The sequence below is a fragment of the Carassius gibelio genome, chromosome B15 (assembly GCF_023724105.1).
Source record: "Carassius gibelio isolate Cgi1373 ecotype wild population from Czech Republic chromosome B15, carGib1.2-hapl.c, whole genome shotgun sequence".
Lineage (NCBI taxonomy): Eukaryota > Metazoa > Chordata > Actinopteri > Cypriniformes > Cyprinidae > Carassius > Carassius gibelio.
In genome coordinates this window covers 2,640,306-2,659,073 of record NC_068410.1, presented here as the reverse complement: position 1 = coordinate 2,659,073, position 18,768 = coordinate 2,640,306, and the positions used below count along the sequence as shown (strand labels likewise).

Below are 18,768 nucleotides of genomic sequence, written 5' to 3'. Positions count from 1 at the left end.
AAATCAAACAAATATTAATTAAATCCAATAATCAGGAATTTCTAAAAGATTTTTTTAATTAGTTGCCAAATTCCTAAAATGTTTTATATATATATATATATATAGTTATGAAAATTACATTGTAAAAGTATTGTTAATTATTTAAATCAAGTTATGTTATTCAAACTAAAATAATATAAATAATTTTATTTTATTCATTAAATATATAATATATATTAATTACTATTTTTATTTTTAGTTTATTTAAATTATTTGAATTAAGTTATATTATTCAAACTAAAATAATATAACTATTTACATTTTTTTAAATAATTGATAATAATATATATAAGACACAGCTGTTTTTTTTTTTACATAGAATGAAGAATATATATATATATATATATATATATATATATATATATATATATATTCACACAAACACACACACCCAAACACACTACATGTTAATGCAAACATGATTTCTAAATGTGAAATTATTTGAATAAACTAGAGTATTTGGCCCCCGGCTGTTTGCGGAGCCCCGCCCCATATACACCGTCTATGCCCCGCCCATTCAAATGACGCTGTTTTTACTGACGTAATATTAAAGCGTCGGCGCGTCTGCACGCATGCGTCCCAGAGCGGCGACGACACCATTTTAGAGGAAAGGAAAACAGGGACAAATACTGGCAAACAGTAACAATATATCAGCAGTTTAAGTGATAAGAGTTCATGTGTGTGCTGAGAAACCAGGACAGATAGAAGATCCCCGCTGATCCACAGAAGAGCCGGGTTCCGATATCAGCTCCGCGTCTGTTCGGGGGGGTGTGTGTGTGTGTGTGTGTTCGGTTCTGTTCTGTCCTCGGTCCAGATGGATGAAGACGAGGAGATCCACTCAGGTACCCTATAATTAAAGTACCATGATATTTCATGTTTTTTGAACAAACACTATGGTAATACCCAGGGCCATCGCTAATGAGGTGAACGGCGGTCACGGTTATAGGCCCCCCGCGATCTCAGCCATCGGGATGAGGCCAATTTAAAAAGACGCTGAGACCGTTGACAAGCCACTACTGCGCGAGGTCACGAAACGAAATGATTCAAACACAAGACGCGGGAAAGTTCGACTGAGTGGGTTACGCGCGCGCAGAGAGAGCCGCGTCTCACGGGCAGCTCTCTGAACCCAGCTCTCTGCCTCTTCTTGATTTTTTTGTACCGACAAATACAGGCAAAATGTGTACTAAAACCCGTCTTGGAAAGTGTGTTCGAAAAAAACTATCGGTTATGTCTTAAGTGGAAGTAAATGGTTTAGAAATAAATCGGATGTTTATCATTATAATCGATGCATAGTCTCTTAAAGGGACCGCGCCTTTTTTTTACTAGCTGCTGTAATATTAACCCCATAAAATGAAAGAAAGAAAATCACTCACTGCTCTTGACTGAATTACTTTGTAGTTTATATAAGAATTTATCAACAGTCAAACTATAATACATTAATATAAGTGAGTATAGCTAAATAAAAGCAAACTGTGACATATTATACCCCAAAAATTCTTCATACAGTGGATGACTAGTTAAATTTATTAAAATTGGGGCCAAAACTTATTCCAACACTTTGACCTGACCATGTTTTGCTTTATTGTTTTTTTTTTCCTTATTTTGCAACCTTTTCTCACCACAGACTGAACAAAATGAAGCATTGCTTTGTAATTGTTCAACAAAGTATTGTGTAAATATTGTCATGCTAACAGTTGTCTGAAGTTTTGGTTGATTGTAATCCATTACACACCTTTCTATCAAAGTTATCTGACTTTATCAAGATAAATTTGTTCTGACAGTAACTCTGTGTTCTCGTCATATTTTATTACCATTTTCTAAACCATAGCAAATAAACTTTGATAATGGGAGAAATGTTGCAGGTGTCTGAATATATTTAGGTTTGCTTTTATATGTAATTATTACAGTGTAGACTACATTTAATTATTCGGTTTCTGTACCTGGACACCTACAAACCTGAAAAAACCTAAACATTGTGTTAATAGTAAAAATAAATAAATAGACAATTTAAAATTAAACCATTTCAAACAGGACCCACTGGTACTAACGTCTGGTAATGGCATGTTTTTGGTCATTTACACTGGAAAATTGTGCTGTATAAATGGTGCACCATGTAAATACCACGGTGTAGGAGTCTGATAAACATGAGTTACCATATAATGCATCAAATAATCAAGGATTTGTCTTTGTTCAGATGATGGCAGCGCTACCCCAGTCCAGGACGAGCAGGAGGAGGCCAGACCCCGATCACCACCGTCTGAGGTCCGTCTGATGATTTGGGTTCAGTGCTTGACCTCAAGAAATCGTTCACCCAAAACTGAAAATATATTGGTCTTCCTAACCAAGATTAGGATTGAGTTTGTTTCTTCACGAGGTTTGGAGAAATGTAGCATTGCATCAGTGTCTCATCAATGGATGCTCTGCAGTGAATGGGTGCCGTCAGAATGAGAGTCCAAACAGCTGATAAAAACATCACAATAATCCACAGCACTCCAGTCCATCAGTGAACATCTGGAGAAGACAAAAGATGAAAGAAGTCCACACAGATCAAGCAGCGTTTAAACGGCTCTAAGAGATATGTGTCTGGATTTTGATGTGAGAGACAACAAGAGACTTTTTCACTGGAGGAAGTGTTATTATGGATTATGGACTCGTATTTTAACCCTGGATTTGTTTCAGCTTTTGTCTTCTCCAGATGTTCACTGATGGACTGGAGTGCTGTGGTGTTTTTATCAGCTGTTTGGACTCTCATTCTGACGGCACCCATTCACTGCAGAGCATCCGTTGATCAAACACTGATGCAATGCTACATTTCTCACCAGATTTTTGTTTTAAATCTTAACTGGTTGATTGAAAATAGACTGGCTTCTTATCACAAGTGTTGAGATTTTTAGCATTTACGTTAGATATGCAGAACTGTTTATGGCGCAGATAAAATTACATTTATCTTTCTGACTCAACCTTTTATTAAGAAAAGATATGAAGGATGATTTTTTTATCATTTCATTTAAAAAAAAATGGTCAAAGCTTTATTTGAAAATGTAGTACATGTCAGTAGATGTCATGTTTTTGAATATTTTGTTGTTTAAAATATAACTGCATTTTTTCTTTTCACTATTTATGTAAACAAAAAGTGGATAGTTAATATTATTTGTTGCTAATATTATTTGTTGGCTTTTCTCCTAAAACTTCACTAAATGATTTCAGCGTGTGTTTCAATACTTTTTTTTTTTAATAGGTTTGCAAAAGTGTGAAACATTTCTGGAAAATCCTGGAAAGTATATATATATATATATATATATATAAAGAAGTATTGTATAACATTGGTAGCTCTCTGCTGCTTTCATTCTGTAAAAGTAGCTCCCGGATGATGTAAGGTTGGAGACCCCTGGTTGAATCGCTGTTTTCTGATTGTTGTACTCGTGCAGGATGAAGGCAGTGATAACGAGGACGCTGTTCACGACAGAAGGTCTGAGAACGCAGACAGCGGCTCGGATCACGAGGCTCATGGAGGAGGAGATGCAAGCGATTCGGAGCCTGAGCCGCCGCGGCCCGCAGACAGTGATGAGGAAGAGGAGGGCAGCTCTCCTGTGAAGCGAAGAGCGAGTACCTCGGACATTGAGGAGGAAGAGGAGGAGAAACCACTCCCAGCCAGCGACTCAGAGCCGGAGGAAACAGAGAAGAAACACAGCCCTAAATCAGACGCGGGCAGCGATTCAGACGAGGACAAACCCAAACAGAAAACTCTGAGAGACTCTGATGCAGAAGAAGAGGAGGAGGAGGAGGGAGGGAGGAAGGAGGAGGAGGGAAAATGGAAAGCTGTGATGAACTCAGACAGTGAAGAAGAAGAGGAGAGAACGAAACAGGAAAAACAGGAAGCAGGAAGTGATGAGGATGAAGGGCCTAAACGACGGGCTCTGGCCAGTGATGATGAAGATGAAGATGAGAAGCCTGGTATGTTTGTTTACTCAGAATGAAAGCAGAAACGAGTATTATATAATTCTAAATGCTTAATTTTATTAAATTAAATTGAGATGTATATGTATAATCATATATTTAATTATAAAATTAATGTTTTGTGTGTGTGTGTGTCCATATGTATGTATTATATTTTGAATTCTTTTATAGTGATATTAATTATATTTAGCAATATAATATGCTATTTTAATTTGACTTAAATTGTAATGATGTTATATATTTTTAAGAATCACTACTTTGATTAAAAATTAGAAATTATTTTATTAGTTTTGCGTTTATATATTATAGTATACATTTATTATTATGATTATTATGGCTTATATTTTAATCTATATTTTAATCAGATTTAAATTTAGATTTCTTATTGTTAATCATAATGATAAAATGAAGTTTTTAGATGAACTTTCACTGGTTTTGGTTGTGAATTCTCTTTCAGTGAAGAGGAAGAAGGCTGTTCTGTCAGACAGTGATGAAGATGAGGAGAAAGGTAGAGTTACTGTTTGTCATGAACACTCGCTTTATGATGTCACCCGATGATGATGATGATGATGGTGCTTGTGTCTCTGCAGAGGTGAAGAAGAGCAGGCTGGTGTCTGATGAAGACTCCGGCAGTGATGAAGGCTCTGGAGCTCCTGATAAGAGTTTAGCAGCTAAACTGAAGGAGCTGGGCTCAGACAGCGAGGATGAGGAGGACGCGATGAAGAAGGACACAGGGAAGAAGGACGAGAAGGCTCTGTTCGGCAGTGGCAGTGACAGCGACTCCGGCGACGACGAGGAAGAGTGAGTAATCTGTCTGTCTGCCCGTGTGTGTGTGTGTGTGTGTGTGTGTGTAAACATCTCTTTCTGTTCCTCAGGAAAATGATCGCAGACATCTTCGGAGAATCCGGGGATGAGGAAGAGGAGGAGTTTACAGTAAGCACACGTTCTGCATTTGTCTGTCTCTCGCTGTCTGTCTGTCTCTGCCACATCACACACGTCACTTTCTTTCTCTTGACCTTTGACCCTGTGTGTGTTCAGGGCTTTAATCAAGAGGAGCTGGAGGCCGAGCGACCGCAGTCTCAGGCGCCGGGACACAAGGGACTGGAGAACGACTCTGATTCAGATGAAGATGTGGACCGAGGAGGAAAAGAGTAATACCACACTCACAGCAAACAGGAAGTCAATGAAGAGACTCCTGCTGCTATAAAGCCTTGTGTCTTTACTAGGGATGTAACGATGAACCCTGAGCTGGTTAAAATCGATTCAAATATGTGATCGGCTGAGATGCAAAACAAATCGTGATACAACTGGAGCAGGAGTTTATATAAGTGTATCTCTGAGTGGAACTGACGTCGTTAGAAAAGTTTATGTGGTATTTCTGTTCATCCTGTGTCTGAACGATGCATATTAAAGTAGAGGTCACGAGTGCAACAATATATTTAAAATTCACAAAGAAAAATACAATAATGTCTTCAATCTCATTTTATTAAAATAAAAAAAAAAGGTGAGAAAATTGAGTTGTGAAATCAAAATCATGAATTGAATCGAATCTTGAGTTGTGAATCGTTACATCCCTAGTCTTTTCACATGCATGTTATAATCGTGTGTGTGTGTGTGTGTGTTTCAGCATGTCCTTCATGTCAGACTTCGAGATCATGTTGGCCCGTAAGAAAGCTCAGAGCGGCAAACGCAGACGCAATCGAGACGGAGGGACGTTCATCAGTGACGCCGATGATGTCGTGAGCGCCATGATCACCAAAATGACAGAAGCTGCAGAGGTGTGTGTGTGTTAGAGAGTCTGGGTTATATATAGCGGAGCGTCTGTGACAGGCTGCTGATTTATGAGGAGTTTGGTTACACTACTGTTCAAACGTTCAGGGGCAGAAATGAATGCTTTTATTCATCAAGGATGCATTCAATTAATCAGAAGTGACAGTAGAGACATTTATAATGTTACAGAAGATTTCTACTTCAAATAAATGCTGTTCTTTTGAACTTTCTATTCATCTGTGAAGCCTGAAAACTAAAATGTAGCACGGTTTCAACAAAAATATTGAGCAGCACAGCTATTTTCATTATTGATGATAATCAGAAATGTTTCTTGAGCAGAAAATCATCATATTATACTGATTTCTGAAGATCATGTGACACCGAAGACTGGAGGAATGATGCTGAAAATACAGCGGAGTATCACAGAAATAAATTACAGTTTACAATATTTTCACACATAAAACAGTTATTTTAGCTTGTAAAATAATTTCACTATTTTTACTGTATTTTTGATCAAATAAATGCATCCTTGAGCAGAAGTAAAATTTCTGTGATGTTGAAAACGTTTAATAAAATTGAGAAATTGAGTCTAGACATATTTAAATAGTTCAAATAGCAATATGGACTAGTGTCTGTGAATATTAAACCACAAAAAGTAAAATAAAATGAGATCTAGGGGGGAAAACTGGCCCTAAAAAGTTTAATTTGTTACAAATTTAGTAAATTGAGTTATAGAAGTTTCATGATATGAGTCAATTAGACATGCTTTCAACTACAATTTTAATTCAGAAATATCCTGATTGTAACGTGTGTGTGTGTGTGTGTGTTTCAGGAGGACCGGACTCTGAACAGTCAGAAGAAACCAGCTCTGAAGAAGCTCATGCTGCTGCCCACAGTGGTGATGCATTTAAAGAAGTGAGTGTTTCCTCTTCCTGTGGAAGGAGCAGCACAAGTGTGTTTCAGGACAAAAGCAAATCATCTCGATTGGTTTAAATGTGTGTGTGTGTGTGTGTGTGTGTGCAGGCAGGATCTGAAGGACACGTTCATAGACAGCGGTGTGATGATGGCCATAAAGGAGTGGATCAGTCCTCTCCCCGATAAGAGTCTCCCAGCGCTCAAGATACGAGAGGAGCTCCTCAAGATCCTGCAGGAAGTCCGTCTGCACTCCTTAAAAATGTTTTTAAATATATTTTTATTATTTCATTCTGTCTTTGTGTATTGGTGGGATGTTGTTTTATTCATTTACTATTTTAAATAGTTTATTATTTCGAATTGTATTTATTTTTAATTAGTTTTTTTACATTCCATGATTGTGTATTACGTTTGGATCATTTTTTTATTTTATTTTTTACTAATTAGTATTGCCTTATTAGTATTATTATTACTAATATTTTTATTATTATTATTATATTTAATACGTTTCTTAATTTTATTTGTCATGTTTTAGTCAGAGGATATATATATATTTTTTTATTTTCTTTTGTTAAATATATTTATTACATTCTTTTTTATTTATTTTTATTAGTTAGGGGGATATACTTTTACCTTTATACTTATCTACTTGTGTGTGTTTTTTGTTTTGTTTTTTTTATCTGTGTTTTTTTTCTATTACATTCTATGATGATGATTAGCGTCATTTAATTGATATTTCTGACTCATTTGTGTGTTCCCAGCTGCCCAGCGTGAGTCAGGAAACACTGAAGCTCAGTGGAATCGGTCGAGCCGTCATGTACCTCTACAAACACCCGAAAGAGTCTCGACCGAACAAAGACCTCGCGCTCAAACTCATCAGTACGAACACTTTGGCTTTACCACGTCTGAATCTGTTTGAGTGTGTGTTCCTGCAGTGATTTGTGTGTGTTGTGCAGGAACAGAACCAGAAAAACCGAAATGAAATCAAATGTTATAGCTCCAAACAGAATCGTGAATTTGAAATGGCCATTAAGCGATTAATAACGCGGTTCTGTCGTTCCATTTAATATTTTAAATTTCCTGTCAACAGAAACACTTGTGAATGGAGAAAACAGAATAAACTACTGGATTACATTAACAGGAGAAGCCTATATTAGCCTACACATGAATGTATTTCACTTAAATCATTTAAGAAAAAATAAAGTCCTGGCTTTCAGTTTGTGACGCGATCCAAAGGTTACAGAAAGGAAAACGAGGCGGCGGAAAAAAGTTTTATTTATTTAGCAAATCTTGACTGTTTTGAATGTTTTGCTTTTTTAAGTAGAAAATGCTGTACTTTATTATTATTATTATTGTTATAGGCTAAGAAAAAGTTTTAAAAATAACGTTATTAACTGGTATTTTTTTCTATGCAAACTGGTTTCAGAACAATAATAATGCAAAGGAACGCAGGAACAGAAAAGTTGAAATATCGATTCTGCTCTGAGTGAACAGGTTTTCAAGCCCTGGTTGTGTGTGTGTGTGTGTGTGTGTGTGTGTGTAGACGAGTGGTCACGGCCCATCTTCGGTTTATCATCCAACTACAAGGGAATGACGAGAGAAGAGAGAGAGCAGAGAGACCTGGACCAGCAGATCGCCCCGCGCAGACGCCTCAGGTAACACACACACACACACACTCGCTCAAACGCTCACACATACATGCTCGCGCACACACACGCAAACTCACACATGCATACACACACTCGATCACACACACACTCACTCAAATGCACACACTGACATTAACACACACACACACACGTGCACAAACTCACTCACGCTCACACACACATACGCTCTCCGTCTGTCAATCATCTGTCTCTCCTCACTGTCATTCTGTCCCTCCTTCCTCTTCCTGTGGTGTGTGTAAGAGAGCCTCAGACGTCTGAGAGACAGGAAGAGCCAGACGTCTTTGCCCCGGCGCACAGGTTCTGTGTGTGTGTGTGTGTGTGTGTGTGTGTGTGTGTGTGTGTGTGTGTGTGTGTGTGTGTGTGTGTGTGTGTGTGTGTGTTTGAGCACGAATCTTCTGGACCGTCTCAAGATCAGTAATGTTTCTAACACAGATGTGTGTGTGTGTGTGAAAGATAGAAACAATCATTCTATTCTTTTCTTTTATTGAATCAGATTCTGTTAGATCAGGTGATCTCGGTTCATATTTCATACAGTTAGAATCAGGGCTGTGTGATTATTGAGAAACTGAAATTTTGGTTACGAGTAGTAAATAACCAATACATTTTGCTGGGAAAAGAAAATTCTAAATATTATTATCAATAAATTCTATATTTGTATTAAAACAAATAAACAAATAAAACGCTACTAATAATAATAGTAATAATTATTATTATTAAATAGTAGATTTTTCTGTGAAGTTTTTTTTTTTTTTATTCGAATAATTTTTAATTCTTATTATAGCAAAAACCGTAATAATTATACTTAATAATTAATAAACATATATTATTATAGTCGTTGTTGTATATTATTATAGTCGTATGTTGTTTATCTTTAAAACCAAACTTTGTGAAATATAATATTGTACAATATTTTCATATATAAAAAATAATATTTATCATAAATTCTAGGCTTTTTCTATGTGATGGTGTAACATTATTTTAAATTATATAATGATAGTAATAATAATAATAATAAAATTGAATTTTATCTCAGTACAACTCTAAAATTTTATTATTATTAATATTATATTGTTTAAACCTACAAATAAGCACAGCAAAATTTTAAGATTTCTTGTTCGTTGTTTACCTCGATTAAAATTTTATCAGTAAAATTGCTATTATGGATCGGATTCCATTCAGTCTGATTCAGGTTCGGTTTGAATCAGATTCTTCTTCTGTCTTTCCATTTGTTCAGATTCTGTTCGGTCGGTCTCAATAGAGGAGAATGTCCTGACCTTTAACCCCAGACTCACCCTCTCCATCACCCCATTTTTATTCATTCTAATCTTAAGCGTGTTACTCACTGAAGGCCTGTGAGTCTCTGCACTGTGTGTGTGTGTGTGTGTGTGTGCTGCACTGTTTCAAACCCGGCCGATGTGGATCAGACGAGCAAACGCTGAGCAGACTGCATGTTTGCCTGAGAGCATGTGACGTGAGCGGATGCGTGTGATTGGCTCATTCTCAGTCTGCTTCCTCCCACAGTTCAGGAGGACAGACTCCTCGCAGAGATCTGGAGAAAGTGCTCACCGGAGAGGAGAAGTGAGTCTTAGTTATATTTCACTCAAGACATGTTTACAGAGACAGATCCCAAATAGATAATGATTAATTTTAATTGACTAAATTCCCTGTAATTTAACTGATTTGTTCTATAAATGTGCTTAATGTTAAGAAAAAATTGCAGAAGATAATTGTATTTGATTTTTTTTACTATTTAAATATTTTCTCTTTTTCCCTTTTTTATATATTTTGTTAATTATCATTTTATATTTTATTATAATGTATTTATTATTGTAATTTCAAAATCTATTATAGAATTGTCCAATTCATTATTCAACATTTTTATAAATGCTAATGAAAGTGATCACAAAATAAATTATCATAATTTTTTATATTTATGTAAATGTGTATGTGTGTTCAGTAATATACATTTATATATTTTATAAACATTTGTTTTAATAGTTTTTGTTAATCCTAATGAATGTAAATTTGTAATTGAATTATTATAAAACATGTATCATAATTGTATAATTTATTATTTATAAAATTATGATTTATTAATTATAATTTGAGTTAGTTATTTTTGAATTATAGTTTATTTAAATATTCTGTAATGTATTAATATATAATTTTATTTATTACAATGAAATGTGCTCACTATATTATAACTATATTGTGTATATGTTGTAACTCCTTATAATACTTGTATGAATGCTAATTAATGAAAATGATGGATTTAATATTATTTTTAGGAAATCTATTATATTATAATTTATAAATGCATTATATAAATTGTGTAAATCATTATTTGTTTTCTTTGGATGATCTGATCTAGTATTTGTGTTCCTCAGGGCGTTGCGGCCGGGTGACCCGGGGTTCTGTGCTCGAGCTCGTGTGCCCATGCCCTCTAATAAGGATTACGTGGTTCGTCCCAAGTGGAACGTGGATATGGAATCAAACAGAGTGAGTGGGTGGGGCATGTGAGTGGGCGGGGCTTAACTCTAGAGGAATGATTGACAAGTTTCTCATGCTCCGCTAAAGAGAGGGAGGAGCCTGCACAGGAAGCGTGAGGTAGCATAGAGAGAACAATGATGCGTAGGTTTTTTTCTCCTCGTGAGCTGATTGGTGGAGGAGATTTTACTGTTGTGTGATTGGTAGAGGGGCTTTAGGAAGGGCATCAGCCTGCTGGAGAAACACAAGCGGCGTTTTGCAGAGCAGAGGAAGCAGCGTCGGCCGCAGGGAGCTGTGAAAATCAGCATTGAGGGAAACCGGATGCCGCTGTAGTTACACGCTCCTGACTGAGGGGGCAGTAAGTGTCTGCATGACCCTGCACAAAGACCAACTAACAGCAGTCACACGGGGTCAATGACTGTAACGCAGTGTGTGTGTGTGAACATTAGAGGGTCTGTGACGGTCACATGACCACTAAACTCCAGGCTTCATGTTGTTGAGCTGTTGTCTCTGTAGCTTGGACGTAACGTGTAATAACAGCTCAGTGGGTTTTAGCTTGGCTTTGATTGAAGTGGTAGACATTTTTATTTTTTGCTTATAACTTTTATATATATATATTTCTGCATTTATTTGTTTTAAATAAATGCAGAAGTGCAATTTAACTGGCTTGTATTTGATTGGAGCAGTTTCCTCTTAATGCAGTTTTATTGTTTTTTTCTGAATTTAATACTTTTTTCTTTTTTTAACTGGTTTGTTTTGGGTTTATAGAAGCAAATATTTGTTTTCAAAGTGCATATTTTTATTTGACTTGATTTTTGATTTTAGTATTTTCCTGTTTTTTTTTTTTTATTCAGTTATTTATTTTTATTTGCTTCGTTTATAGCAGGTTTCAGTTTTTTTTATTTTTTTATTAGATACTAAAGCCTGTTTTAATGTTGTTGTTTTGTTTTTTTATTGACTAAATTCCCTAAATTCTGAAGTTTATTTTATTAACATTTAAACATGTAGTATATAATTTATTCATTTTAATTGAATATTTTAATATAATTCAATGTATTTATTACCATAATTTCAAAATGTAATCTAGTAATTCATTTTTCAATTTTTTTTTTATCAATGCTAACTGATGAAAGTGATCATAATTTAATAGCAATTATTTTATTATAATTAATGAATTCTAGATCAATATTGTATAATTAATTTTATTTCATTGTAATTTATTATTTTATCATACTTATCATCTCTCTCTGTCTCAGGCTCCGCTGAAGAAGGGCATGTCGCGTGTGGATAAACAGATGCGGCGTTTCGCAGACATCAAGCGTTCGACGAAGACGGGTCACGCGGTGAAGATCAGTGTGGAGGGGAACCGCATGCCGCTCTGACCTCTTACTCCCAGAATGCCTTGTGTGTGTCTGTGCATGTGTTCAGAGCCCAGAGAGCTGCTCTGGGAATGTTTTGGTTCTGATGTTTCTTTCATAATAAAGAGTTTCCATGTCCGACATTTTACTCATGTTCTCCTGGCCTTTTGCTTTTTATTTGGTTGTTTTCTTATATTTTCCTAATTATTAAAAAAAGGTTTGGTTTATTGTGGATGGTGGTTTGATTCTTTTTTTGAAACTGTAACGTAATTTTATTCTGTAATAATGACTTTCCACTTAACAAGTGGAAAAATAGGACTTAATTACTCCAAAACACGTTTGTTGAATTTTTTTTATTGTACGAAATAACTTCGTCACTTAAAGAAAAATGTAGATTTCATCACTTTTTTTGAGTTATTTGATTTATTGCTTGATGCTTTGTAAGAAAAGTAAAAACATATGCATAAATAATTGAAAACACTTAAAAAGATTCCAGTACTTCGCATTAATGAACTACATTAATTAGTTCATTTCAATTAGACTAGAACTCAACACTGATTACTGTCACCTTGTTTTCTTTGAGGCCACTCAAAAGGTTAAATACAGATTTAAAACCATAACCAGAAATAGTTTTGTAGCTATGATACTGTTTTTGAAATCAAATCTTTGCATAGACAAATGACAATATTATTAAATATTAGTTTTATATTAATATTATTCACAACACTTTGTTAATGAATGCTACAGCATACTGTATTGTTAACTGATAAACTGTGATAAATACTGTAGTATACTTTAGTTTTTTACTATAGTAAACTTTAGTTTATTGTAGTATAATATATATTTGTAATATAAACTTAGTATTGTAAATTCATTTGATTATATAACTATAATTGTTAAATTACCACAGCAACTATAAAATTTATTCAAGTACTTTACTATAGTATGGTTCAAAAACACTATAGTACAGACGGCTGGTGTGGTTTGGTTTGATCGTAGACTGTTGGTTAGATGTGCAAGTTGGGTTGTCCAGTAAACTTTTTATGAAATGAGTGGGAGGAGTTTGTCATTATGTGGGTGTGGTTTGTATAATCAGCGTCTGTGAGGTGTGTGTGTGTATATATATATATATATATATATATATATATATATGTACACACAATCACATTTGTCTACTTCATTCACATGGGTTAAAGCCACACATCGTGTTTGTGTCACGATTTTATTCAGAAACTGTTTCAGCAGACTGGCTTGAACTGAAATGGTTAAAGCTGCGGTAGGTAACTTTTGACGCTCTAGCGGTTAATAAACAGAACTGCTTGCGTCTTGCGGAAGAACATCGTAGCCGGAACTACTTCTCTCTGTTTATGTCTATGAAGAATCACAAAGGTACTGGGTTACTCCACCGCGGTATCCCCGAAGCAATCTAAAATAGTCCGAATATAAACACTTATTATAGGTGCACCCTAGTGATTCAGGACAAGCCAAAAACACGGTTTGGAAAATGGATTCATGGTGTACTCGCTTATTATATAATTTTTTCTACATTTTGAACACAAACAAAGTTACGGACCGCAGCTCTGATTGGTTGTTTCTTACCGGGAGCGATGTATTTCTGCAAATGGCAATAGGACACTGGGAGGAGCCAGAGGAGCTTGATTTTTACACAGATTATCTGTCTCATATTCTACTGTCAGGACATAATGACAGGTTTAACAAATATGTAAAAATATATATTTTTACAAAAGTTATCTACTCCAGCTTTAAAGAAGAAAAGTCTCACTTTGATATTTGTAGCAGAACTCCATCTAACAGAACACCGGAGTATGAAAGTCTGACAACAATGATGAGATTGTGTCCTAAAGAATGAAAGTTCCATTTAGAACTCCGGAGGTTTTTAAAAAGGTCTGACGTCACGGAAGATTCACTCAAAGATCTTTTCATTCTCCACTAGTTCTTCAGAAATCTATTGGTGTGTTCAGCTGCTTTAAAACAGTGATTCTCAACCAATCATTTAACCCCTTAAAGCCTGACATATGCAATACTAGTCATTATATATATATATATATATATATATATATATATATATATATATATATATATATATATATATATATATTTTAAGATTTTAAAATCTTTTTTTAAATTCATTGAACTTAAAAAAAAAAAAAAAAAAAAAAAGTTTGCATTATTTTTTTTTCTTTAGTGTCATATTTGGACCTCCAGGATTTTACGGCTCATACAGTCTGCAGAAACTGAGCAAGAATATTACCTTTGTTCTCTTGTTGATCTGATTGCTTCTATTGTACTCACTTGTAAGTCACTTTAGATAAAATCGTCTGAATTCTTTCAGTAATACGTCTTCGTTAGATGAGATTTAAATGTTCAGAACATATAATGCAAAGCAATATATTAGGCAAAGAAAAAGTAAAGTACTCACCCCAACTAACAATAACAACACCGCGGAACGAAATCATTAGAAGCACTTTCCTTTCCAGCTGAGGAACATTAGAAACACTGCCAGCCAATCAGCTGTCGCACATTTAAAGCTGCAGACGACAAAACAGCACTGTGCATTTACAATAAACACAACCGCGAACGTTCTTACAGTTTTACCTGATGTTACAATGTTGAGACTAAATGTTCCCACGCTGAATTAATGTCTATGGTAGTTCTTATATGATATTCATTCTAATAATGCTGAAAGAAAACATTCTTAGAACATTATTCTCGGAACGTTCTCGTGATGTTATTTTTTACTTGAGAGAAAACGTTCTGAAATCAGCTTTCTTAAAAGGCTTTTAAATTATTTGTACTTTAGTGACCTTTAAATAACACTCATGACGAGAAAACATTTGAACATCCTCAGTGTATAAAACACAAATGTTCAAATGTTCAATTTGGAGTAAAAATGAAATTAGAACTTTTAAGGAAAAAAAGTTTAAATAACGTTTTCATCACAACAACAACAACAACAACAAATGACATCAATGTTCTTATAAATAAACGTTCGGATAATGTTATATTTTGGGTGGAAATAAAGTTAGCAGAACATTGTAATTGTTACATAATGTTAGAACCCAAACAAGAAAACTTTTAGAAACATCTCAAAACAATGTTCCTCAAACAATACCTTTGTCACTTCCATCAACTCCTGTAACTGTGATCTGTTTCTCCCTAAAAATAATCTGATTAAATAACTTGCATTACCCCCAACACTCATTTAAAGAAAAAACACAAGCGAGATTTGGGCAAAAGAATGTTTTAATTCAAATTCTATTCTACAAGTAGTTACATTATGTACAGTATTTAAAAAACCACATCTGATCAGAATGAAGCTGGCTTCTGTCTGACAGAGAGCAGCACCCGACTGAAGGGACTCCATGATGAGAGCTACACTGTGGGTTAGACTCGATCTGTAGTGTTTTAGAGGTAGACTACGGCTCTAGTCAGTAGTGTCGAGTTAGGATTGTTAAGACAGATCAATGAAAGACTCCAAGGCCACAGTCACTTCAGCGTCAAACACTGCGGCCGGATCTGATCACACACACATATACAGTATATATACGTGTGGCCAAAATGATTACAACACTAGTATCTCCACCAGATAAATACGGTTTTGAGTCAGATATTTCTATTTTTTAAGATGCTTAATAGAAGTTAACTGATAAGGAAAGAGATAGAAATATCAGATCGGACCAGCTGGTGGAAATACTAGTGTACGCCGATCATTTGTGCCACTACTCCAACTCTTTGATTCAGTGTTAGAAAGCAGTAAGCTGTATTCGAATCAAACGAAGCATCATGCACATTCAGATAGTTTCTCTGGAGGAGGTGAAGGGGTTGAGAAACAGGTGATTTCGGGGGCCTTGCAGTAAAATGAAGAAAGTAAGAAGCAAACAGGCATTATGAAAACCAGCGCAGGACGCAGAGCAGTTGGCATCAGCTGAACTCGGTTATAAAAGAGTTTTGTGGCATCATCAGACGAGTGACCCGGCTCTGCTCTGCGCCGGCACCATGACGGGGACGGCACCCATGCGCTCCAGCGTGGCTTGGCTCACGGCGTACGAGTGTGTGTGTGTGTGTGTGTGCTGCTGTCCGATCGTGACGGCTGGCGTCGCGGAGGCTGGCGGGCGGAGGCTCAGAGAGCCGTTACTGCGGGCCATGACGGGCGGAGAGGGGGCGGAGTTTGTGGTGACCACCAGAGTCTTGGGCGGCGGCAGGGTGTGGCTGCCGTTAGCGTACGGAGCGCTCGCGCCGCTGAAGGTCTGCCGCGTGTCGCCGTTGTAGCGCGTGTAGGAGCCGGTGTCGTAGCTGGGTTTGGGGCTGTGCCAGTAGCGGCTGTTGTAGGTGTTGGTGGACGTCAGCGTGTCGTTCTCTGAAGACGAGGCGTCCGCTTGGAACGCTTTGACCGATGAGGATCTCTTCGGAGGGAGATCGTCCTCTCTGTGTGAGGAGGGAGGGACGGGAAGAGCTCAGTTCAGCAGAGATCACATTCCATACTCTTTAAAATGAGGACATTTCTGGGAAGAGTAGAAGCTAACAGGAACATTCACAACAACGGTTATTTTTTATGTTAACATAATTCATGTTTATGGAACATTCTCACGTTATTAAGATTCGATGTGTTCTCATATTGTTGAGAGGAAACATTCTTGTAATATTTGACCCTGAACCAGTCTTGAGTCTCTGAGGTGTTTTCGTAGCAATAGATAACAATACATTGTATCGGTCAAAATTATACATTTTTATTTTATGCCAAAAATCATTAGGATATTAAGTAAAGATCATGTTCCATGAAGATATTTAGTAAATCTACTATCGTAAATATATCAAAACCTAATTTTTGATTAGTAATATGCATTGCTAAGAATTCATTTGAACAACTTTAAAGATGATTTTTTTGCTCCCTCAGATTCCAGATTTTCAAATAGTTGCATCTCAGACAAATATTGTCTGATCCTAATAAACCACACATCAATGGAGAGATGATTTATTCAGCTTCTGATGATGTCAGAATTTTAGAAATGGACCCTTCTGACTTGTTTTGTGGTCCCATATTACTCTTGTAATGTTCTCATGAACTAGTTTTTCCTTTTATGAATGTTATGTATATGAAGTCAACATTCTCGGAATGTTCTCAAGAGGTTACTTGTATCTGATGAACATTCTAAAAACGCTTCTTGTAACCGTTTCATAACATTCTAATCACAAGGAAACCTGTTTAAAGAAATAAACATTCAACTAGCATTACATTTAAGGTAAAAATAGAATTAGTAGAAAAACATTAAATTGTTGCTAACTGATAATATTCACATAAATGTTAATGTTAATAAAATCAGCATATAATTAGAGTTTTAAAATGTTTTTTACAGGCCTGTTGAGATCATGTGAAATGTCTGGGAATATACAACTGTCACCGATGAATGAGGAGTCACCTGATCTCGTTGGGAATCTCCTCCTCCTCGTACTTGTTCTTGTTTCTCCAGTAGAAGAGCGTGACGAGCACCAGTGAAGAGCAGATGAGGAGCGCCAGGATGCCTGTGGCGATGGTTCCTGCGATCAGACCGACGCTCTGAGGCTGTGCTGTCACACAACACACACAGAGACACGGCTCTAATGAGGTTTACAACCACACACACTTCAACCTGATGATGAGCTCCTAAAACCACTGGACTTCCTCAAAAAACACCGAATCCAGTCAGAAAAATGGAATTCACAGTATGATGTGGAATGGTAGAATTCAGCTGATTTTAGAGGAACACATCAAAGAAATAACATAGGGCTCTAGAAATATGATTTCAGTTAATTAGACATTCTTTTGGATTGCTTAAATTGAAATTGAATTGTGGTATGTTTGCGAATAATAAACCACAAAATATAATCGTCAAAAACACACAGAAACTCAAAAAGCCATCAAAAAGTTCAGTTTAACTTATTCTTATTACTAAAATACTAAAATAATATTACTATTATACATTGGAATACACTTAAAAATTACTAAAAGTTTATTTTCAAAGTAATATCATAATTTTTCCTTCCACGTTTTTGGTATTTAAATTGGAACTGTTTTATGTAGCAATTTTTTTGGCAAACAATTATTACAGTTTTATTTGATTACATTTTGAAAAGTAATCATTCATTTTATTTGAAAAGTTCATTTATTTTATGCCTTATAATATATATATATATATATATATATATATATATATATATATATATATATATATATATATATATATATATATATATATATATATATATATATATATAATGTATGATGAAATAAATCAAAACAAAAACCCTGAAATTAACTAAAAAAAAATAAAAAATAAAAAAATAAAAAGATTAATAAAATAAAATAAACATGCAAATTTAAGTCGGGTAATTATTGAGTAATTGTAAAGTAAAAAAAATGTATAAACTATTCAACTGCTAAATTTGCATGAATTCAATTGATCTGACATGTTTTTTGAATATTAAAATGTGATTAAACCAATAACAAGAATTCACATTTAAATGGAAAATACTGCATGTTGGAGAAATGAAAAAGGAAAACCAGAATCTGTGTAAAA

General features: G+C 35.4%; 2 protein-coding genes across 5 annotated transcripts in view; one reads left to right on the top strand and one right to left on the bottom strand.

Moving 5' to 3' along the window:
- Positions 1-579: 579 nt before the first annotated feature.
- Positions 580-12,425, top strand: LOC127972781 (protein IWS1 homolog). 3 transcript variants are annotated; one of them, XM_052576556.1, is made up of 16 exons: positions 595-881; positions 2,234-2,301; positions 3,468-3,993; positions 4,454-4,504; positions 4,587-4,797; positions 4,872-4,929; positions 5,035-5,147; positions 5,624-5,774; positions 6,599-6,681; positions 6,790-6,919; positions 7,440-7,557; positions 8,222-8,333; positions 9,870-9,926; positions 10,736-10,847; positions 11,043-11,193; positions 12,092-12,425. In XM_052576556.1, the coding sequence occupies exons 1-15, from the start codon at positions 854-856 to the stop codon at positions 11,166-11,168; spliced, it is 1,944 nt and encodes a 647-aa protein (XP_052432516.1). In that variant the 5' UTR covers positions 595-853; the 3' UTR covers positions 11,169-11,193; positions 12,092-12,425. The 3 variants fall into 3 exon arrangements, with proteins under 3 accessions (XP_052432515.1, XP_052432517.1, XP_052432516.1); XM_052576555.1 differs by lacking the exon at positions 11,043-11,193 and having other exon boundaries at positions 580-881; XM_052576557.1 differs by lacking the exons at positions 9,870-9,926; positions 10,736-10,847; positions 11,043-11,193; positions 12,092-12,425 and adding an exon at positions 8,589-8,781 and having other exon boundaries at positions 594-881.
- A 3,014-nt stretch (positions 12,426-15,439) lies between these two features.
- Positions 15,440-18,768, bottom strand: part of LOC127972224 (immunoglobulin superfamily member 11-like) — a 151,276-nt gene continuing 147,947 nt past the window's right edge. The window contains exons 6-7 of one of the 2 annotated variants that reach the window (XM_052575567.1): positions 17,632-17,779; positions 15,440-16,639 (exon numbers count right to left, since the gene is read on the bottom strand). In XM_052575567.1, coding sequence (XP_052431527.1) covers positions 16,174-16,639; positions 17,632-17,779 — 614 coding nt within the window. In that variant the 3' untranslated portion in view covers positions 15,440-16,173. The remainder of the gene's footprint in view (positions 16,640-17,631; positions 17,780-18,768) is intronic. The other variant, XM_052575568.1, reaches the window with a different exon arrangement.